This window comes from Pseudophryne corroboree, chromosome 3 (assembly GCF_028390025.1).
Source record: "Pseudophryne corroboree isolate aPseCor3 chromosome 3, aPseCor3.hap2, whole genome shotgun sequence".
Taxonomy (NCBI): domain Eukaryota; kingdom Metazoa; phylum Chordata; class Amphibia; order Anura; family Myobatrachidae; genus Pseudophryne; species Pseudophryne corroboree.
In genome coordinates this window covers 83,270,184-83,294,859 of record NC_086446.1, presented here as the reverse complement: position 1 = coordinate 83,294,859, position 24,676 = coordinate 83,270,184, and the positions used below count along the sequence as shown (strand labels likewise).

The window sequence follows — 24,676 nt, the reverse complement described above, 5'->3', positions numbered from 1 at the left end:
GCCACAGCCAAAAATCTTAAAATGCCCACTCCACAAGGAAGGTGGGCTCATCTTGGGCAGCTGCCCGAGGGGTCTCGGCTTTACAACTTTGCCGAGCAGTTACTTGGTCAGGAGCAAATACGTTTGTAAAATTCTACAAATTTGATACCCTGGCTGAGGAGGACCTGGAGTTCTCTCATTCGGTGCTGCAGAGTCATCCGCACTCTCCCGCCCGTTTGGGAGCTTTGGTATAATCCCCATGGTCCTTACGGAGTTCCCAGCATCCACTAGGACGTCAGAGAAAATAAGAATTTACTTACCGATAATTCTATTTCTCGTAGTCCGTAGTGGATGCTGGGCGCCCATCCCAAGTGCGGATTGTCTGAAATACTGGTACATAATTATTGTTACCAAAAAATTCGGGTTATTGTTGTAGTGAGCCATCTTTTATAGAGGCTTCTCTATTATCATGCTGTTAACTGGGTTCAGATCACAAGTTGTACAGTGTGATTGGTGTGGCTGGTATGAGTCTTACCCGGGATTCAAAATCCTTCCTTATTGTGTACGCTCGTCCGGGCACAGTATCCTAACTGAGGCTTGGAGGAGGGTCATAGGGGGAGGAGCCAGTGCACACCAGGTGATCCTAAAGCTTTCTTTAGATGTGCCCTGTCTCCTGCGGAGCCGCTATTCCCCATGGTCCTTACGGAGTTCCCAGCATCCACTACGGACTACGAGAAATAGAATTATCGGTAAGTAAATTCTTATTTTCTTGGTATGAGGCCAGGAATGCTCCTACGGAAGAATTCCATCTGGGCCGTTTCCTTCACTTCCTACAAATTGGAGTGAATTTGGGCTTAAAATTAGGCTCCATTAAGGTTCAGATTTCAGCCCTATCCATTTTCTTTCAGAAGGAATTGGCTTCTCTACCAGAAGTACAGACATTTTTGAAGGGAGTGCTGCATATCCAGCCTCATTTTTGTACCTCCGGTGGTGCCTTGGGACCTTAACGTGGTGTTGAGTTTCCTTAAGTCGCACTGGTTTGAACCGCTTAAAACGGTGGAATTAAAATACCTCACTTGGAAAGTGGTCATGTTGTTGGCCTTGGCTTCGGCTAGGCGAGTGTCGGAATTGGCGGCTTTGTCTCGTAAAAGCCCCTATCTGGTTTTCCATATGGATAGAGCGGAATTGCGGACCCGTCCTAAATTCTTGCCTAAGGTGGTTTCACCTTTTCATATGAGCCAACCTATTGTGGTGCCTGTGGCTACGTGAGACTTGGAGGATTCCGAGTCCCTTGATGTGGCCAGAACAGCTAGGGTCAGGAAAACAGAAGCACTGTTTGTCCTGTATGCAGCCAACCACATTGGCGCTCCTACTTCCAAGCAGACTATTGCGCGCTGGATCTGTAAAACGATTCAGCAAGCTCATTCTACGGCTGGATTGCCGTTACCAAAATCTGTTAAGGCCCATTCCACTAGGAAGGTGGGCTCTTCTTGGGCGGCTGTCCGAGGGGTCTCGGCATTACAACTGTGCCGAGCTGCTACTTGGTTGGGTGGTTCAAACACCTTTGCAAAGTTCAACAAGTTTGATACCCTCGCTGAGGAGTACCTCCTGTTTGCTCAGTCGGTGCTGCAGAGTCATCCGCACTCTCCCGCCCGTTTGGGAGCTTTGGTATAATCCCCATGGTCCTTACGGAGTCCCCAGCATCCTCTAGGACGTAAGAGAAAATAAGATTTTAAACCTACTGATAAATCTTTTTCTCCTAGTCCGTAGAGGATGCTGGGCGCCCGTCCCAAGTGCGGACTACTTCTGCAAGACTTGTATATAGTTATTGCTTACATAAGGGTTATGTTACAGTTTTCATCAGTCTCGGACTGATGCTGTGTTGTTTCATACTGTTAACTGGTTCGTATATCCCAAGTTATACGGTGTGGGTGGTGTGGGCTGGTATGAATCTTGCCCTTGGATTAACAAAAATCCTTTCCTCGTACTGTCCGTCTCATCTGGGCACAGTTTCTCTAACTGAGGTCTGGAGGAGGGACATAGAGGGAGGAGCCAGTGCACACCAATACCTAAAGTTCTTTTTTAGTGCCCATGTCTCCTGCGGAGCCCGTCTATCTCCATGGTCCTTACGGAGTCCCCAGCATCCTCTACGGACTAGGAGAAAAAGATTTACCGATAGATTTAAAATCTTATTTCTCTATCGTCCTAGTGGATGCTGGGGTTCCTGAAAGGACCATGGGGAATAGCGGCTCCGCAGGAGACAGGGCACAAAAAGTAAAGCTTTAGGATCAGGTGGTGTGCACTGGCTCCTCCCCCTATGACCCTCCTCCAAGCCTCAGTTAGATTTTTGTGCCCGGCCGAGAAGGGTGCAATCTAGGTGGCTCTCCTAAAGAGCTGCTTAGAGAAGTTTAGCTTAGGTTTTTTATTTTACAGTGAGTCCTGCTGGCAACAGGATCACTGCAACGAGGGACTTAGGGGAGAAGAAGTGAACTCACCTGCGTGCAGGATGGATTGGCTTCTTTGGCTACTGGACATTAGCTCCAGAGGGACGATCACAGGTACAGCCTGGATGGTCACCGGAGCCTCGCCGCCGGCCCCCTTGCAGATGCTGAAACGAGAAGAGGTCCAGAATCGGCGGCAGAAGACTCCTCAGTCTTCTTAAGGTAGCGCACAGCACTGCAGCTGTGCGCCATTTCCTCTCAGCACACTTCACACGGCAGTCACTGAGGGTGCAGGGCGCTGGGAGGCAAATGAAAACCTTTTTTGGCTAAAAATACCTCACATATAGCCTCCGGGGGCTATATGGAGATATTTAACCCCTGCCAGAATCCATTAAAGAGCGGGAGACGAGGCCGCCGAAAAAGGGGCGGGGCCTATCTCCTCAGCACACAGCGCCATTTTCCCTCACAGAAAGGCTGGAGGAAAGGCTCCCAGGCTCTCCCCTGCACTGCACTACAGAAACAGGGTTAAAACAGAGAGGGGGGGCACTAATTTGGCGTTAGAAATATATAAAAGATGCTATAAGGGAAAACACTTATATAAGGTTGTCCCTATATAATTATAGCGTTTTTGGTGTGTGCTGGCAAACTCTCCCTCTGTCTCTCCAAAGGGCTAGTGGGTCCTGTCCTCTATCAGAGCATTCCCTGTGTGTGTGCTGTGTGTCGGTACGTGTGTGTCGACATGTATGAGGACGATGTTGGTGAGGAGGCGGAGCAATTGCCTGTAATGGTGATGTCACTCTCTAGGGAGTCGACACCGGAATGGATGGCTTATTTAGGGAATTACGTGATAATGTCAACACGCTGCAAGGTCGGTTGACGACATGAGACGGCCGACAAACAATTAGTACCGGTCCAGACGTCTCAGAAACACCGTCAGGGGTTTTAAAACGCCCGTTTACTTTAGTCGGTCGACACGGACACGGACACTGAATCCAGTGTCGACGGTGAATAAACAAACGTATTCCTTATTAGGGCCACACGTTAAGGGCAATGAAGGAGGTGTTACATATTTCTGATACTACAAGTAGCACAAAAGAGGGTATTATGTGGGATGTGAAAAAACTACCGTAGTTTTTCCTGAATCAGATAAATTAAATGAAGTGTGTGATGATGCGTGGGTTCCCCCCGATAGAAAATTATGGGCGGTATACCCTTTCCCGCCAGAAGTTAGGGCGCGTTGGGAAACACCCCTTAGGGTGGATAAGGCGCTCACACGCTTATCAAAACAAGTGGCGGTACCGTCTATAGATAGGGCCGTCCTCAAGGAGCCAGCTGACAGGAGGCTGGAAAATATCATAAAAAGTATATACACACATACTGGTGTTATACTGCGACCAGCGATCGCCTCAGCCTGGATGTGCAGAGCTGGGGTGGCTTGGTCGGATTCCCTGACTAAAAATATTGATACCCTTGACAGGGACAGTATTTTATTGACTATAGAGCATTTAAAGGATGCATTTTCTATATATGCGAGATGCACAGAGGGATATTTGCACTCTGGCATCAAGAGTAAGTGCGATGTCCATATCTGCCAGAAGATGTTTATGGACACGACAGTGGTCAGGTGATGCAGATTCCAAACGGCACAAAGGTGTATTGCCGTATAAAGGAAGAGGAGTTATTTGGGGTCGGTCCATCGGACCTGGTGGCCACGGCAACTGCTGGAAAATCCACCGTTTTTACCCTAAGTCACATCTCTGCAGAAAAAGACACCGTCTTTTCAGTCTCAGTCCTTTCGTCCCTATAAGAGTCATATCTGCCCAGGGATAGAGGAAAGGGAAGAAGACTGCAGCAGGCAGCCCATTCCCAGGAACAGAAGCGTTCCACCGCTTCTGCCAAGCTCTCAGCATGACGCTGGGACCGTACAGGACCCCTGGATCCTACATGTAGTATCCCAGGGGTACAGATTGGAATGTCGAGACGTTTCCCCTTCGCAGGCTCCTGAAGTCTGGTTTACCAAGGTCTCCCTCCGACAAGGAGGCAGTATGGGAAACAATTCACAAGCTGTATTCCCAGCAGGTGATAATCAAATTACCCCTCCTACAACAAGAAAAGGGGTATTATTCCACATTATATTGTGGTACTGAAGCCAGAAGGCTAGGTGAGACCTATTCTAAATCTAAAAAAATTTGAACACTTACAAAGGTTCAAATCAAGATGGAGTCACTCAGAGCAGTGATAACGAACCAGGAAGAAGGGGACTATATAGTGTCCCGAGACATCAGGGATGCTTACCTCCATGTCCAAAATTTGCCCTTCTCACTAAGGGTACCTCAGGTTCGTGGTACAGAACTGTCACTATCAGTTTCAGACGCTGCCGTTTGGATTGTCCACGGCACCCCGGGTCTTTACCAAGGTAATGGCCGAAATGATGATTCTTCTTCGAAGAAAAGGCGTCTTAATTATCCCTTACTTGGACGATCTCCTGATAAGGGCAAAGTCCAGGGAACAGTTGGAGGTCGGAGTAGCACTATCTCGGATACTGCTACAACAGCACGGGTGGATTCTAAATATTCCAAAATCGCAGCTGATCCCGACGACAAGTCTGCTGTGCCTAGGGATGATTCTGGACACAGTCCAGAAAAAGGTGTTTCTCCCGGAAGAGAAAGCCAGGGAGTTATCCGAGCTAGTCAGGAACCTCCTAAAATCAGTGCATCATTGCACAAGGGTCCTGGTAAAGATGGTGACTTCCTACGAAGCAATTCCATTCGGCAGATTTCACGCAAGAATTTTTCAGTGGGATCTGCTGGACAAATGGTCCGGATCGCATCTTCAGATGCATCAGCGGATAACCCTATATCCAAGGACAAGGGTGTCTCTCCTGTGGTGGTTACAGAGTGCTCATCTTCTAGAGGGCCGCAGATTCGGCATTCAGGATTGGATGCTGGTGACCACGGAGGCCAGCCCGAGAGGCTGGGGAGCAGTCACACAAGGAAAAAATTTCCAGGGAGTGTGATCAAGTCTGGAGACTTTTCTCCACATAAATATACTGGAGCTAAGGGTAAATTTATAATACTCTAAGCTTAGCAAGACCTCTGCTTCAAGGTCAGCCGGTATTGATCCAGTGGGAAAAACATCACGGCAGTCGCCCACGTAAATAGACAGGGCGGCACAAGAAGCAGGAGGGCAATAGCAAAAACTGCAAGGACTTTTCGCTGGGCGGAAAATCATGTGATAGCACTGTCAGCAGTGTTTCATTCCGGGAATGGAAACTGGGAAGCAGACTTCCTCAGCAGGCACGACCTCCACCCGGCAGAATGGAAACTTCATCGGGAAGTTTTCCACATGATTGTAAACCGTTGGGAAATACCAAAGGTGGACATGATGGCGTCCCGTCTGAACAAAAAACGGGACAGGTATTGCGCCAGGTTAAGAGACCCTCAGGCAATAGCTGTGGACGTTCTGGTAACACCATGGATGTACCAGTCGGTGTATGTGTTCCATCCTCTGCTTCTCATACCTAAGGTACTGAGACTTATAAGACGTAGAGGAGTAAGAACTATACTCATGGCTCCGGATTGGCCAAGAAGGACTTGGTACCCGGAACTTCAAGAGATGCTCACAGAGGACTTATGGCCTCTGCCGCTAAGAAGGGACTTGTTTCAGCAAGTACCATGTCTGTTCCAAGACTTACCGCAGCTGCGTTTGACGGCATGGCGGTGGAACGCCGGATCCTAAGGGAAAAAGGCATTCCGGAAGAGGTCATTCCTACCCTGGTCAAAGCCAGAAAGGAGGTGACCGCACAACATTATCACCACATGTGGCAAAAATATGTTGCGTGGTGTGAGGCCAGAAAGGCCCCACGTAGAAATTTCAACTCGGTCGATTCCTGCATTTCCTGCAAACAGGAGTGTCTATGGGCCTCAAATTGGGGTCCATTAAGGTTCAAATTTCGGCCCTGTCGATTTTCTTCCAGAAAGTAGTGGCTTCAGTTCCTGAAGTCCAGAAGTTTGTCAAGGGAGTATTGCATATACAACCCCCTTTTGTGCCTCCAGTGGCACTGTGGGATCTCAACGTAGTTCTGGGATTCCTCAAATCACATTGGTTTAAAACCAGTCAAATCTGTGGATTTGAAGCATCTCACATGAAAAGTGACCATGCTCTTGGCCCTGGCCTGGACCAGGCGAGTGTCAAATTGGTGGTTTTTTTCTCAAAAAAAGCCCATATCTGGTTGTCCATTTGGACAGGGCAGAGCTGCGGACTCGTCCCCAGTTCTCTCCCTAAGGTGGTGTCAGTGTTTCACCTGAACCAGCTTATTTTGGTGCCTTGCGCCTACTAGGGACTTGGAGGACTCCAGGTTGCTAGATGTTGTCAGGGCCCTGTAAATATAGGTTCCAGGACGGCTGGAGTCAGGAACACTGACTTGCTGTTATCCTGTATGCACCCAACAAACTGGGTGCTCTTGCTTCTAAGCAGACTATTGCTAGTTGGATGTGTAATACAATTCAGCTTGCACATTCTGTGGCAGGCCTGCCACAGCCAAAATATGTAAATGCCCATTCCACAAGGAAGGTGGGCTTATCTTGGGCGGCTGCCCGAGGGGTCTCGGCTTTACAACTTTGCCGAGCGGCTATTTAGTCAGGGGCAAACACGTTGGTAAAATCCTACAAATTTGATACCCTGGCTAAGGAGGACCTGGAGTTCTCTCATTCGGTGCTGCAGAGTCATCCGCACTCTCCCGCCCGTTTGGGAGCTTTGGTATTATCCCCATGGTCCTTTCAGGAACCCCAGCATCCACTAGGACGATAGAGAAAATAAGAATTTACTTACCGATAATTCTATTTCTCGGAGTCCGTAGTGGATGCTGGGCGCCCATCCCAAGTGCGGATTATCTGCAATACTTGTACATAGTTACAAAAATCGGGTTATTATTGTTATGAGCCATCTTTTCAGAGGCTCCGCTGTTATCATACTGTTAACTGGGTTCAGATCACAGGTTGTACAGTGTGATTGGTGTGGCTGGTATGAGTCTTACCCGGGATTCAAAATCCTTCCTTATTGTGTACGCTCGTCCGGGCACAGTATCCTAACTGAGGCTTGGAGGAGGGTCATAGGGGGAGGAGCCAGTGCACACCACCTGATCCTAAAGCTTTACTTTTTGTGCCCTGTCTCCTGCGGAGCCGCTATTCCCCATGGTCCTTTCAGGAACCCCAGCATCCACTACGGACTCCGAGAAATAGAATTATCGGTAAGTAAATTCTTATTTTTAACACTGCAATAATACAGCAATATAACAAGTGATTCCCCTCATACTAAAATCACACTCACCAAATCACAACATACATTACACATACAAAACCTTTTGAGCACATATAACACTATAACAAAACACCCGTCATTCCACAAAGGTTCCCCTCCAGTCTCTGTGGTTGGATGCTTTATTCTGTTGCTCTTCATCTTCTGACCTAGCTCCGTCTCCTCCCCACTTTATACTGTCACCCATGTGTTCCCTGTGCAATCTCCTACTCTGTCTTGATGCCTCCCCCGCTCTGTGCAGTCATCATTGTGTGTTATTTCCTACTTGGTTCTACTATTCTGTCCTGCTCTCTTTCCATGAACCTTCATTTAGTAATCAGGCACCGGACCTGTGCTGTGACTGTATACAATGCGGTAGGACATTTGGGCGTTATTCTTTTTCGTATCTACAATCATGACAATGACAAATACCATAGATCTAACTAATAACTCATCTCATTAATTGGGCATACCTCCCAACATGACCCTCTCCAGGGGGGACACAATGCTCTGCTCCTGGACGTCTCTCTTAATTTGTTTGCCATCACCTGTACTGAAACACCTTTCTTATCCATTAACCTGTTCAAAACAGGTGCCGGCAATCATAAATTTAGAGAAAAGTTCAGGAGCAGAGCGTTTTGTCCCTCCTGGAGAGGGTCATGTTGGGAAGCAGTCAGGATCCCGGGAAATCAGTATACCGACGCCGGAATACCAACCCTATTCTGAATGCTGACACTGGCATCCAGAACGGGTATAACATCCTGGCGCCGGAATCCCGAACGAGGAGAGACCGCAAGGCAGGTAAACTGCGGCGGTGAGAGAGGTTAGGTTTAGGCTGCGGGGTGGGGGGAGGGGAGTTTAGGGTTAGGCTACATCCCAGGGATTAGGGTTAGGCTACATCCCGGGGATTAGGGTTAGGTTGTGGGGCGAGGGTTAGGTTTAGGCATCGGGGACATGGGGTTAGTTTAGGCACCTGCGAGGGGAGGTAAATCATAATTTGGAAGGGCAACATTTACCCATTGCGTCTAAAATGTTACCCTTCTAAATCCGTATAGTCCCACCTCACAGATCACCCTGCACCTAGAGTAAACACTATGACTTTCAGTGTTTTGCTAGTAACCATTGCTATAGTTGCAGTGGCTGGATATGCTGCTCCCCAATGTGAAAATACGTCTGCACACAGCAATACATAGTGCACGTTCCTAGATCTTGGCAACTGGATGAAATCAATTTGTGTGACCTAGAATGAGCCCTCTTTAGGAGGATTGTAGGATGATTGTTTATCTTCTGTTCTTCCTTAGAACCAAAGGCTGGAGCTGTTTACTCTTAAACTTGCAGAGCCTTGGTGATTGTCGTTTGGTATCATTTGTAATTTTCCAGATCTCCCAGTGGGAACATGCACTTGCTGTTTTAGGTGAAACTGGGATATAGCCAAAAGGTGGTCATCATGATGATCAATCTCCATTATACAATATTATTTTGAAAGAGACCTTCATTAGTACAAGATATGTCATGCGTCCAGGATCTTAGCAGGTGGAATCCTTATGGTAGTAATCCCAAAGATAAGTCCTGGCCTTGAGGTTAGGGGTAGGCACTAGGGGGATGGTTAAGGTTAGACTGCGGAAGGAGGTGGAGGTTAAGGGTAGGGTAAAAATGCTTACCGCTGTCTGTCGAGATTCTGACCATCTGCAGCCAACTGCCGGGATCCCATATGTCACGATTTCATATACATACCCAAGACATATAATAACTTTATTAGCTTACTGCATTCAGAGATTAAATAAAATCTTTACCTACAAAACCACAATATAATGCAATACGTTAAGAACAGCACAATAGTGTCTATACAATGGTAAGTTACAGACTTGATCCAAATTGGAATACATTCATTTTTCCCCTCAAAATTCTACACACAATACTGCGTAATGGCAACTTGAAAAAAGTTTTTTTGAGATTTTTGCAAATTTCTGAAAAATAAAAAAATCACGTATACAGAAGTATTCACAGCCTTTACTACGAAGCTCAAAATTGAGCTCAGGTGCATCCTGTTTCCACTGATCATCCTTGAGATGGTCCTATAGCTTAAGTGGAGTACACCTGTGGTAAATTCAGTTGTTTGGACATGATTTGGAAAGGCACACACCTGTCTGTATAAGGTCCCCCACTTGACAGTGCATGTCTGAGTACAAACCAAGTATGAAGTCAAAGGAATTGTCTGTAGACCTCCGAGACAGGATTGTCTTGAGGCACAAATCTGGGAAAGGGTACAGAAAAATATCTGCTGCTTTGAAGGTCCCAATGAGCATGGAAGAAGTTCGGAACCACTGAGACTATTCCTAGAGCTGGCCGGCCATCTAAACTGAGCGATTGGGGGAGAAGGGCCCTAGTCAGGGAGGTGACCAAGAACCTGACGGCATTCCTCTGTAGGGAGAGAACCTTCCAAAAGGACAACCATCTCTGCAGCAAACCACTAATCAGGCCTGTATGGTAGAGTGGCCAGACGGAAGCCACTCCTTAGTAAAAAGCACATGGCAGCCCGCCTGGAGTTTGCCAAAATGCACCTGAAGGACTCTGACCATAAGAAACAAAATTCTCTGGTTTGATGAGACAAGGATTGAACTCTTTGGCGTGAATGCCAGGCATCCATTTTGGAGGAAACCAGGCACTGCTCATCACCAGGCCAATACCATCCCTACAGTGAAGCATGGTGGTGGCAGCAGCATCATGCTGTGGGGATGTTTTTCAGCAGCAGGAACTGGGAGACTAGTCAGGATAGAGGCAAAGATAAATGCAGCAATATACACAGATATCCTGGATGAAAACCTGCTCCAGAGCGCTCTTCATCTTTTAGCAGGATTAAGCACACAGCCAAGATATCAAAGGAGTGGCATCAGGACAACTCTGTGAATGTTCTTAAGTGGCCCAGCCAGAGCCCAGACTTGAATCCGATTGAACATCTCTGAAGAGATCTGAAAATGACTATGCACCGATGCTTCCCATCCAACCTGATGGAGCTGGAGAGGTGCTGCATAGATGAATGGGCGAAACTGGCCAAAGATAGGTGTGCCGAGCTTGTGGCATCATATTCAAAAAGACTTAAGGCTGTAATTGCTGCCAAAGGTGCATCAACAAAGTATTGAGCAAAGGCTGTGAATACTTATGTACATGTGATTTCTTAGTTTCTCTTACGTCCTAGAGGATACTGGGGTCCCATTTTGTACCATGGGGTATAGACAGGTCCACTAGGAGCCATGGACACTAAGAATTTGATAGTGTGGGCTGGCTCCTCCCTCTATGCTCCTCCTACCAGACTCAGTTTAGAAAATGTGCCCGGAGGAGCCGGTCACGCTTATGGAAGCTCCTGAAGAGTTTTCTGCATTTTTTTTATATGTTTGTTATTTTCAGGCAGGGCTGGTTGGTACCTGCCATCCTGCTTCATGAGACTTAGGGGGGGGGGGGGGCAACCTCTTGAAGGGTTAATGGTCCCGTTCCCTGCTGACAGGGCACTGAGCTCCTGAGGGAACTATTCGCAAGCCCCACCACGGCGAGTGTACATTCCCACAGCACGCCGCCGCCACCCCTAACAGAGCCAGAAAAATGAAGAGTGGTGAGTGCTAAACCGGCGTCCTGACTAGCGGGTCGCCGGCCATTATGGCGGCATGAGGGTACGGAGACGCACGGCTTCTAACCAGGGCGGATTGTGTCTCCAGACACCGTACACAGCTGCATCTCAGTACACTGTACACAATACCCACACTGGCAAAAACAGCCTTAAAATGGTTTTCTTTCCATTTTAAGCAACAGATTACCTCAGCCAGTATAAAAAAAGCGAGAAGATTGTGCGCCATTGAAGGGGCGGGGCTTCACAATGAGAGGATCCAGCAGCTCACCAGCGCCGTTTTCCATCTGCAGTGGACACGCTGACTGACAGGGACACGTAGCTCCTCCAGTGTGACTCCAGATTACCTCAGCGGTACCAGGGGGTCATATCGGGGGGAGCGATTATTAGCGTACTAAGTCCCCTATCAAGATACTTAGTCTGCGACCCGGCTAAACTTGGCATTAGCGATAAGGGTGCGGTGAGGGCTGGCTCCAAATAACTCTGTGTCTCCCTGAAGGGCTCTTTGTGGGTTACTTGTGCTTAACCTTTTTCCTGTGTGTGTGTGTGTGTGTGTGTGTGTGCTGTTACATTTACATTGTCACACAAAGAGTGTGTTTCTTGTACAGCGGTGTGTTCCTCTTCACCAGGGGGCTCACTACTGGGTACTCAGGGCAATGCAGCTTCCCAGAATAGCGGTACTGAACCGGAATGGGTTAATTCCATCAAGGGAATGATCTCAAATATTTCTACAAGGCTATCCTGCCATGAGAAAGAGACGCAATACTTAAGACAGACTGTGGATGAGTTTATGAATAAAGACTCAGTCCCCAAACCAGCATCTCAATCCCCTCCCATTTGTCATCAAAAATGATCTCTGGCCCAAATCCTGCAGTCTTACTCTGACGGGTCAGACATGGAGGAGGGTGAGGTGGATTTGGAGGGGTGGGGGAGGCTACTCTGTCACAGGGAATTGAGGCTCTTATAGATGCTATCAGAGAGGTTCTGCAAATTCCTTATAAGGTGTCAGAGGAGTTGAGGAATCTTATTTTAATGGTAAATAAGTCTTCAGTCACTTTTCCTGCGTCAAAGGAATTGAATACCCTGTTTGAAGAACCATGGGTTAATCCTGATAAGAAATTTCAAATCCCTAAAAGGTTGCTCTCATCTTTTCCATTTCCTCTGGAGGATAGGATAAAATGAGAAAATCCACAGATAGTGGACGCATCAGTCTCTAGGCTGTCACGGAAAATTGTATTGCCTGTCCCTGGTGCAGCCTCCCTAAAAGATACGGCTGACCGTAAAATTGAGACTACACTCAAATCATTGTACACAGCTGCTGGGGGGGGGGGCCCAAAGACCCAGTATTGCATGTGCGTGGTTTAGAAAAGCCATTGCTAAATGGTCAGGTAAGATTCCTTGTCTAGGGGGGATGTTGTTTTACTCCTGCAGCATATACAGGACTCTGCAAACTTTATGGTGGAAGCCATAAAAGAGATTGGTTTGCTTAATGCACGCACCACCGCTATGGCAGTGTCTGCACGCTGGGCCAGTGGACTGCTGATGCGGACTCCAGGAAAGGCTTGGAAGGCCTACCATTCACAGGAGAGGCCTTGTTTGGAGACGAACTAGACAAATGGATCTCCAAAACTACTGCAGGTAAGTCTACGTATCTTCCTTCCACAGCTCCCCCAGACAGGAAAGCTTATTCAGCTTCAAATTTACAGTCCTTTCGGACAGCCAAGTTTAAGGGAAAATCCAGAGGTGCTTCTACAGCCTCCAGAGGCGCAAGAGGTAAAACACGCAAACCAGCAACTGCAGGTGTTCAGGAACAGAGCTCAGGCTCTGCTTCCTCAAAGCTTTCAGCATGACGGTGGACCGCGAGGCCTGGAAGACTGTCAGGTGGGAGCCCGACTAATATTCTTCAGTCACATCTGGTCAAGCTCGTGCAGGGATCCCTGGGTCATAGATCTTATTTCCCAGGGCTACAGACTGGAGTTCCAAGAGCTCCCACCTCACAGATTCTTCAAATCAGGCTTACCAGCTTCACAAGAGGCAAGTATAACTTAACAGCAGGCCATCCAAAAACTGGTACAGACTCAAGTCATTGTACTAGTTCCACCTCATCTACACAACAAGGGGTACTATTCCAACTTGTTTGTCGTACCGAAACCGAACGGTTTGGTACGTCCAATTCTGAACCTCAAGTCCTTGAACCCGTTCTTAAGAGTGTTCAAGATTGACTCTCTGAGAGCAGTGATATCAGGTCTGGAGGAAGGGGAATTCCTTGCGTCTCTGGATATCAAGGATGCGTACCTTCACATTCCGATCTTGCCGCCTTCCCAGGCTTATCTACGGTTTGCACTACAGGACTGTCACTACCAGTTCCAGGCCCTGTCATTTGGTCTCTCCACGGCACAAAGGGTGTTCACCAAAGTGATGGCAGAAATTATGTTTATACTCCGCAAGCATGGAGTGAACATAATTCCGTACCTGGACGATCTTCTGATAAAGGCTCCATCCAGGGAGAGGTTGCTGGACAGCATTGGCCTCTCAATCAAACTTCTCCAGGATCACAGGTTGATTCTGAACCTTCCGAAATCTCACCTAGAGCCGACACGGAGTCTCATGTTCCTGGGAATGATACTGGACACAGAGTCGCAGAAAGTGTTTCTTCCATTGGAAAAAGCATTGGTAATCCAGTTGATGGTTTGGGATGTCCTGAAGCCAAGCCGGATATCGGTGCATCTATGCATTCACCTTCTGGGGAAAATGGTGGCCTCTTATGAGGCGCTTCAATGCGAAAGGTTTCACGCAAGACACTTCCAGCTCGGTCTGCTGGACAAATGGTCTGGATCGCATCTTCACGTGCACCAGAGGATTCGTCTGTCACCAAAAGCCAGGATCTCCCTTTTGTGGTGGCTACAGACCTCACACCTCGTCGTGCGTCGGTGGTTCGTAATTCAGGACTGGATCCTGTTAATCACGGGCGCAAGCCTCCGAGGTTGGGGTGCAGTTTCAAGGAAGATGGTCAAGTCAGGAAGTTGTCCTTCCAATCAACATTCTGGAACTTGGGACCATATACAACGCCCTTCTGCAGGTCTCTTATCTTCTTCAGGATTGGGCCATTCAAGTCCAGTCGGACAATGTAACGGCAGTGACGTACATAAACCGTTGAAAAGCAGAGCAGCAATGTCGGAGGTGTCGAGAATTCTCCTCTGGGCAGAAAAAAACACTCTGGCGTTGTCAGCGGTCTTCATTCCGGGAGTAGACAACTGGGAAGCAGACTTCCTCAACAGACACGACCTGCACCCAGGGTAGTAGGGCCTTCACCCAGAAGTGTTCAGGTGCTTGACACGTCGGTGGGGATATCCACAAATCGACATGGTGGCCTCTCGTCTCAACAAGAAGCTCAAGCGGTATTGTTCCAGGTCGAGAGACCCACAGGCTGTGGCGGTAGACGCTCTGACGGCTCCATGGGTCTATCAGATAGTGTACGTGTTTCCTCCACTCCCCCTGATCCCAAGAATTCTCAAAAGAATAAAAAGGGAAAAGGTTCAAGCAATACTCATTGCTCCGGACTGGCCAAAAAAAAACGGGTTTGTGGACCTTCTGGAGATGCTCCTCAAAGATCCATGGTCTCTACCTCTTCACGAGGATCTTCTGCAACAGAGCCCATTCGTCTATCAGGAATTACCGCGGCTAAATTTGGCGGCATGGAAGTTGAACAACTGATTCTAGCCAGAAGAGGGATCCCTAACAAAGTTATCCCGACTATGATCCAAGCCAGGAAGGGGGTAACGTCTAAACATTACCACCGTATTTTGAAGAAATACGTCTCCTGGTGTGAGAGCAGTGGAATTTTACCTGGGACGTTTCCTTCTTTTTCTGCAGGCAGATGTGGATTTGGGCCTGCGTCTGGACAGATTTCGGCATTGTCCATTTTCTTTCAGAAACAATTTGCTTCTCTCCCTGAAGTCCAGACGTTTTTGAAAGGTGTTCTGCACATCCAACCTCCCTTTGTGCATCCCACGGCACCTTGGGATTTCAATTTGGTGCTGCAGTTCCTCCAATCGGTCTGGTTTGAACCATTACAGTAGGTGGACGTAAAATATCTTGCGTGGAAGACAGTCACAGTGTTGGCCTTGGCTTCAGCAAGACGTGTGTCGGAGGTGGGGGCTTTGTCTCACAAGAGCCCCTATTTAATTTTCCATGAGGACAGAGCTGAACTCAGAACTCGTCGGCATTTCACATCAACCAACCTATTGTAGTTCCGTTTATCATCGACACTTCCGCTACTTCAAAGTCTTCGGATGTTGTGAGGGCTATGAAGGTATACGTAAAGAGGACAGCTCATCACAGGAAATCCGACTCGCTGCTCGTTCTATATGATCCCAATAAAATTGGGTGTCCTGCTTCAAAGCAGACAATTGCTTGCTGGATCAGGCTCACTATCCAGCATGCTTATTCCACGGCAGGCTTGCCGGTTCCAAAATCTGTACAGGCCCACTCTATTAGGTTGGTGGGGTCTTCCTGGTCGGCTGCCCGGGGTGTCTCTGCTTTACAGCTACTTGGTCTGGTTCGAACATGTTTGCTAAGTTCTACAAGTTCGATACTTTGGCTTCTGAGGTCCTTCTGTTTGTCAATCAGTTTTGCAGGAACCTCAGCACTCCCACCCGTTTTGGAAGCTTTGGTACATCCCCATGGTACTAAATGTAACCCCAGTATCCTCTAGCAAGTAAGAGAAAATAGGATTTTAATTACCTACCGATAAATCCTTTTTTCGTAGTCCGTAGAGGATACTGGGCGCCCTCCCGGTGCTTCGTTCTTCCTGCACTGTTACTTGGTTAAGTATTGTTGGTTCAGCTGTTCCTGTTTCAAGTTGGGTTTGCATAGCTTTCCTCTGTTTGTGCTGGTTCGAATCTCATCACGATCTTTATCTATCCTTCTCTCAAAGTATGTCCGTCTCCTCGGTCACAGTTTCCTAGACTAAGTCTTGTAGGAGGGACATAGAGGCAGGAGCCAGCCCATACTATCAAATTCTTAGTCCCCATGGCTCCTAGTGGACCTGTCTATACCCCATGGTACTAAATGGAACCCCAGTATCCTCTACGGAGTATGAGAAAAGGATTTACAGATGGGTAATTAAAATCCTATTTCTTTATTTATTTTTTATTTTTAATAAATTTGAAAAAATGTCAAAAAAATGTTCACGTGGTCTTTATGGGAGATCTCCTCCTACGCAGATATTAGGGGTAATTCCAAGTTGATCGCAGCAGGAAATTTTTTAGCAGTTGGACAAAACCATGTGCACTGCAGGAGGGGCAGATATAACATGTGCAGAGAGAGTTAGATTTGGGTGTGGATGTGTTCAAACTGAAGTCTAAATTACAGTGTAAAAATAAAGCAGACACTATTTACCCTGCACAGAAACAAAATAACCCACTTAAATCTAACTCTCTCTGCAAATGTTATATCTGTCCCCCCTGCAGTGCACATGGTTTTGCCCCACGGCTAAAAAATTTCCTGCTGCGATCAACTTGGAATTACCCCCATTGTGTGTAGAATTTTGAGGGGAAAAAATGTATTTATCCCAATTTGGACTAATGCTGTAACGTAACAAAATATGGAAAAGTGAAGCTATATATATATATATATATATATATATATATATATATATATAATGTGTGTGTGTGTGTAGTATATATATGTACGTACGTACGTACGTACGTACGTACGTACGTGTGTGTGTGTGTGTGTGTGTGTGTGTGTGTATAATATAATAATAATTTTACATATTGAGACACTTATAGAAACCAGCACCGAGGTGTCTATTTACTAACCCTTGGACAGATATAAAGTGGTCAGAAGTAAAGTAACAGCCAACCAGCTACTGTCATTTTTCAAACACATCTTGTACCTTGGCAGTTTAGAGCTGATCGACTGGCATTTTATATCCGTTCACTTTATCTCCATCCAAGACTTAGGGGTCTATTTACTAAGTCTTGGATAGAGATAAAGGGGGTAATTCAGAGTTGTTAGCAGTTGGGCAAAACCATGTGCACTGCAGGGGGGGCAGATATATATAATATGTGCAGAGAGAGTTAGATTTGGGTGGGTTATTTTGTTTCTGTGCAGGGTAAATACTGGCTGCTTTATTTTTACACTGCAATTTAGATTTCAGTTTGAACACACCCCACCCAAATCTAACTCTCTCTGCACATGTTACATCTGCACAAGGTTTTGCCCATTAGCTAACAATTTTACTGCTACGATGAACTCTGTCAATCAGCCATGTTACAGGCTGGGTGTGAAAAATGACCGTTAGGAGCTGATTCGCTGGTACTTTGTCCACTTTGTGTCCATCCAAAGCTTAGTAAATAGACACCCAAGTGTTTTCAACCTCTGAAATGTCATAGTCCCCAAACAAATTTATGTAATTTTACAGAGCAGCTTCAAATGTCTGTTAATTTGTTTTAAAAAAGTAAAAAAATTAAATTTTAATCCTCTTAAGTTTTTCAATGTGAAGGGTTTTTTTCTTTTAAATTAAACTTCACCTGTCCTCATATATGTAGCCTAAATACACCATGAAGTGTGAGATGCCTGACGCGAGTGAGCAGCAAAGTCCCGTGCACTGCCAGTGTCAGTTGTCTTCTTTTACCACAAATGCATCTTATGCTGCATTTAGATCGCAAATGCCGGATCCTACCCGGTAAGAGAAACGTGTCCTTACCGGGTGGGATCCGGCATTTGCGCTCCGCTGCAGGCTTTCCGATCCGGCAATATACCGGGTCGGTTGCCATAACAACGGAGCGCGCAGTAGCAGCAGGGACGGGGGTGGAGGCGTCGTCGGGAGATGAGCTCATTTCCTGCGCCGCCTCTCCCTATCTTGTGAATGGGAACCGTGTCGCATCGACACGGCTCCCATTCACACCGCACCTGACCCGGTAATCAACCCGGGTAAAACCCTTCTTTTTTACTGGGTTGATTTACCGGGTCAGGCGACCCGCTAAATCGCCCAGTGTGCTTTCACATCGCACACTGACCCGGGTCGACACGGCAATATGCCGTGTCGATACCGGGTTATTTGTGCGATGTGAAAGGGGTATTAGTTGCAATTATGCAAAGCAACTAGTACACACCAGGAGACTGTGCTGATTAATTTGATATGTGACATTTGTATATTGTGTGCGACAGAGTATGTATATGGAACATAAGGGAACTTGGATTGGAACAAAGCTGTGGCTGCTACATTGTAGCACTTTGTATACAGATTACTACCCCTTTCAGACCGCCACCACTGAACACGGGTTATTAGCACATGAACGCGCATAACCCGTGTTTAGGTGCGGTCTGAAAGGTTCCAGGGTTGAAATACCGGGTCGAGTGACCCAGTATTTCAACCCAGCTCGCTGTGCGATGTGAACAGGAGCCGGGTCGATGCAACCCGTTTCCCGTTCACACTCTGTGTACGGGCAGCACTTGGAGATCATGTGATCTTCAAGCGCCGTCACCAACTCTGCAATATTGCGGGTTGCATTCAGCGGCGATGGGTCACACACTTGGGAGCTCCCGTGTCAGCCTCCCGTGTGCGACCCGCCTCAGGTGGTCTGAATGGGGTGTCAAAGTCGAAAAAATATTGCAGTACAAACCACACACACATGCCCGCCATGCGTGCACATATACGCAAATTGCGTATGGTCGCACCCACGGTCCTGCGCGTTAGAGCGTGGTATGAATAATTACAGTGGAATTTGTACTCTCATGGAAAAGCCATAAAGACATATCATAGATTTAATATATATATTGTAAAAATCCCACATTGTCTGCTTGGTCCTTCTAAATAGCAGGCAGGTCAGTCACACATAAATTAAAACTCCCAGACACTAAAATACAATGGCCTTATTTACACTAAGCTTTGAAATTCTATGAAGAAGGCAAACACCTTTGTTTACTAGGATAGGCAAGTTTCTATTTTAAACAATGAGTGCTGGATTGACATTGTCTCACCTGAAAGGCGCAAAAACAAACGAAGAAACAACACCCAGGAACCGAAGCTGTTTAGAAACAATAGCTAACCACAACACAAGACCAGACAGATAGAAATCTAAGATATTAACATTTATAATCTAAAACCCATGGAGATGTAGGTGTTCATATATTATATATATATAATATATATGAATTTCTAACCAATTGTAATAGCAGGAGTATATGTGTACGTGTGTGTGTGTGTGTGTGTGTGTGTGTGTGTGTGTGTGTGTGTGTGTGTGTATATGTGTGTATATGTATGTATATATATATATATATATATATATATATATATAAAATGTTCTTATTCCCACCAGATTAATGTTTACGCGACTCTGAACAATATGATCCCACACATGATATGATTATCTATTTCAATCTTCAAGATATACATATATCCACATATTCATATTTTATATATATATATATATACATATACATATATATATACACACACACACGTACACACATACTAAAGCACACAGTGTCTATTGTATTATGTTTTGATCTACTGAATAAAGAGCGAGCTGCAGGCCAGGTCACTATCAAAGACTCTGAACGCTTTCTACCTGATGAGCGGAGGACTGGTCCAGGTTGCGCAAGCGAATATTCTCACGTATGTACATTGACTGTAGCCATTATTCTGTTGTAGATTTATCTTGTTAGCCTTGTAGAGTATAAACACTACTGTTATCCCCTTTCAAATAATCCACTGTGGCCTTAGAACCCAGCGGTTACCTACATACTGGCGTTGTGTCCTCATTTCCCTGCTAGGGTTTAAAGCGTATTACTGTACCTAACTGTATAAGGTTTTAAAAGTGTATTGATGAGATGTGTACGCGCTGCAGATACTTTGTACCGTCAGCACTGCATAAGGTTTAAGGTGTAACATCATTGCAGAGCTTTGCTGCATAAGGTTTAAGGTGTAACATCATTGCAGAGCTTTGCTGTATAAGGTTTCAGGTTTAACATCATTGCAGAGCTTTGCTGCATATGGTTTAAGGTGTAACATCATTGCAGAGCTTTGCTTCATAAGGTTTAAGGTGTAACATCATTGCAGAGCTTTGCTGCATAAGGTTAAAAGTGTAATCATATCATTGCATTGTATAACTATATAAGGTTTTAAGGTGTATTAATTGGGTGCGAACGCACTGCGTGTGCTTTGTACCCGCAGTGCGGCGTTTGTACGCTAAGTATGTACACGATACGGGACTCTGTGTGCAAATAGCGTACGAAGTACGTAGCGTGAGCTAGCGACCGCAGCAGCTCCATGGTAAAGGTGCGTTTAAAGGTATAGCTTTATGGTTTAAGATAATATCGACATTATCAGGGGTATCAGAGACTCAGTTGCACACAGATATACAAGTGTTATATATCACATTAATCAGCACATCCTCTTGGTGCATCCTAGCCAAATTATGAGCTGCATTTTCAGCAGAAGAGATGCCCAACACTAGCAGTCTTTTGCAGGACCAAGCTCACTGAGAGGGGCTGTTTGGCATGAATGCAGCAATGATGTATGAGGACACATCTGTACATTACCATATATTTATTGTATTTCCAGCAGATGGATGTAACAGAAGAAATATACCCCAGGAACATCTTGTTTTATCTCCAGACTGTGAAATAGAAGATATCACAAGAAATTCTCCAGGAGAAAACCCTTTTATCCTAATTATGCATTCAGTACTCCACCGTGCAGATATGTCATCTGATCTCTCTTCTCATGAGGAATATTGTACTGATAACTCGGATATTGGTCTATCTGTTACAGCTCTTACAGTAGATAAGGTATTTCCTAATAATGCAGATGATAAATGTATTTCACAGGACACAAAGCTTATTGCCCACAAGCCAAATAAGAAACGTGGGAAGCGATTTTCATGTTCTCAGTGTGAGAAATGTTTTAGAGATAAATCAGCTCTTGTTATACATGAGAGAACTCACACAAGGGAGAAACCATTTGAATGTTGTGAGTGTGGGAAAAGTTTTGCAGTCAAATCTGCTCTTGTTACACATGAAAGAAGTCACACAGGTGAGAAACCATTTAGATGTTCTGAGTGTGGGAAATGTTTTACAATGAAAGCATCTCTTGTTTCACATCAAACAGTGCACACTGGTGTGAAGCCTTTTTCATGTTCTGAGTGTGGGAAATGTTTTAGAGTCAAGTCGGCTCTTCTTATACATCAGAGAACTCACACAGATGAGAAACCATTTTCATGTACTGAGTGTGGGAAATGTTTTACACAGAAACCACATCTTGCTACACATCAGAAAACTCACACAGGTGAGAAGCCATTTTCATGTTCTGAGTGTGGAAAATGTTTCAGAGAAAAATCACATCTTGTTGTACACGAGAGAAGTCACACAGGTGAGAACCAATATTCATGTTCAGAGTGTGGAAAATGTTTAAGATACAAATCATCTCTTCTTATACATCAGAGAATTCACACAGGTGAGAATACATTTTCATGTTCTGAGTGTGGGAAATGTTTTACAAGCAAACCACATCTTGTTAGACATGAGAGAATTCACACAGGTGAGTCCTTTTCATGTTCTGAGTGTGGAAAATGTTTCTTTGGGGACAAATCAGCTCTTGCTATACATCAGAGACATCATACAGGTGTGAAGCCATTTCCATGCTCTGAGTGTGGGAAATGTTTTATACAGAAATCGGCACTTGTTTCACATCAGAAAGTTCATACAGGTGAGAAGCCGTTTCCATGCTCCGAATGTGAAAAATGTTTTAGAAACAAATCGCAACTTGTTGTACATCAGAGAGTTCATACAGGTGAGAAGCCATTTCCATGTTCTGAGTGTGGGAAACGTTTTAGTGAAAAAGCATCTCTCGTTATGCACGAGCGAATTCACACTGGTGAGAAACCATTTTCATGCTCAGAGTGTGAGAAATGTTTTTCAGAAAAATCTCAGCTTTTTAGACATCAAAGAACTCACACAGGTGAGAAGCCATATTCATGTGCTGAGTGTGGGAAATGTTTTTCAGACAAATCTGCTCTTGCAACACACAAGAGAAGTCACACAGGGGAGAAACCATTTTCATGTGCTGAGTGTGGGAAATGTTTTATAAATAAATCTTCTCTTGTTGAGCATGAGAGAACTCACACAGGTGAGAAACCATTTTCATGCTCGGAGTGTGAGAAATGTTTTACACGGAAATCATATCTCGTTTCACATCAGAGATCTCACACAGGTGAGAAGCCAATTTCATGTTCTAACTGAGGAAAATGACATTAATCTGATCTTGTTAGACATTTCATTATTCACACCATTTTAGACGGGTGAAATATAGGAAAGTATTTTCTCTAAAGAACGAATGTTACGTATAATTTTTCCTGAGACGGGCTCTTCATTTAATTCACATTTTTAGTTTTTGTTGTATAAAGGGTTGAGGTGGCAGCATATGTGCTACTGTTAAAATTGTATCTCTTATGTTTGTAATTTTTTTCACTGTCAGCAAGGCTGGTGGGACACCGGGCCATGGGGATTGCAGGATGGACAGGAGTTTGGCACTTAAACTACCGTTACTTTAATTGTAAGCTCCTCCATGCAACCCGATAATGCCAGTTTCTTTTAGGTGCCTTAAGGAGATAGGGCACGTTTTGGAAGGCTGCTATGCATCCTCTTATAGATACGTAATTTTATGTTTTTATTTGTAACTTTTACTTTCTAGTTTTGTGCTATGCGCAGCTTGTAACCGCACACATCTTCAGTCTACCCTTGCAGAGTCGGCGTTGGCACTGGCTCTGGATTAGTCGGTCTCTGACTTGGTGAAGCTTGTAGTGCTTCAGTAAGAGGATCAAGTTAAGGCAGCTGCTGCACCTGTTCCCTTAATGTGTGGTTTTCTGTTGCCAGCTCCTGGCAGGGCGACTCCCCAGTCGGTGTCTGATCCACCTTGGTTCCTCACCATGGCGTGAATGGCATCAGGGTTTGAAAAAGTTTCCTCTTGGAACACTTTTTCAAGGATCCACAGCTGCGTGCGATGCATAAGTGTCTTCCTCCTTCCAGGGCTCTAATTGGAAGTTTCGGATTCAGAGGAGGGTGAACTTCCGGAGACTAATGTCCCGGAGCGTGAGGACCTAGAGTCTTGCTCCAGTCCAGTCAACGGTCTGGACATACCTCCGTTGTCCAGATCGCGCCCCGCCAACGGCATTCTATTGCCGTTGGCACGCCTCCTCCCGCGGCCGCCTCTGCCTGTCAATCAGGCAGAGGGGATCGCAGCCAGTAAGGTGCTGATAGCATTTCAGTGGGCTTCCGGGGTGCGCATGCGCAGTCCAGCCGCTGCACGTGCGCTCTCTACACAGTAATTCAGACTGTGATCGCTGCAGCGATGCAGTCTGAATTACCCTCCTGGGCATTTATATCACACCGATGAAGCATACAAGTTTTTGAGATTGAAGAACACACAAGGATTTCAGTTAGGTCTTTGTAGTCCATCTTTAGTGGTAGAGCAGCAACCAAATTTTCTCTGACGTCCTAGTGGATGCTGGGAACTCCGTAAGGACCATGGGGAATAGCGGACTCCGAAGGAGGCTGGGCACTCTAGAAAGATCTTAGACTACCTGGTGTGCACTGGCTCCTCCCACTATGACCCTCCTCCAAGCCTCAGTTAGATTTCGTGCCCGGCCGAGGTTGGATGCACACTAGGGGCTCTCCTGAGCTCTTAGAAAGTAATAGTCTTAGATTTTTTTATTTTCAGTGAGACCTGCTGGCAACAGGCTCACTGCAGCGAGGGACTAAGGGGAGAAGAAGCGAACTCGCCTGCTTGCAGCCGGATTGGGCTTCTTAGGCTACTGGACACCATTAGCTCCAGAGGGATCGACCGCGCCGCGCCGCCGTCCCCCTTACAGAGCCAGAAGCAAGAAGATGGTCCGGAAAATCGGCGGCATGAAGACTCTGTCTTCACCAAGGTAGCGCACAGCACTGCAGCTGTGCGCCATTGCTCCTCTCACACACTTCACACTCCGGTCACTGAGGATGCAGGGCGCTGGGGGGGGCGCCCTGAGGCAGCAATAAAAACACCTTGGCTGGCTAAAATACCTCAATATATAGCCCCAGGGGCTATATATGAGGTAAATACCCCTGCCAGAATTCCATAAAAAGCGGGAGAATAGGCTGCGAAAAAGGGGCGGAGCCTATCTCCTCAGCACACTGGCGCCATTTTTCCCTCACAGCTCCGCTGGAAGGAAGCTCCCTGGCTCTTCCCTGCAATCTACAGTACCAGTAAGAGGGAAAAGAGAGGGGGGGCATTAAATTTGGCAGTATATATATTATATTTTACTGAAAAGCAGCTATCAGGGACATAACTCAGTTA

General features: G+C 46.1%; 1 protein-coding gene across 1 annotated transcript in view; it reads left to right on the top strand.

Annotated features, from left to right (window-relative positions):
- Positions 1-23,869, top strand: part of LOC135054819 (gastrula zinc finger protein XlCGF26.1-like) — a 135,193-nt gene extending 111,324 nt beyond the window's left edge. Inside the window, exon 5 of the mRNA XM_063958192.1 lies at positions 20,909-23,869. Coding sequence (XP_063814262.1) covers positions 21,022-22,584 — 1,563 coding nt within the window. The 5' untranslated portion in view covers positions 20,909-21,021 and the 3' untranslated portion in view covers positions 22,585-23,869. The remainder of the gene's footprint in view (positions 1-20,908) is intronic.
- Positions 23,870-24,676: the final 807 nt, after the last annotated feature.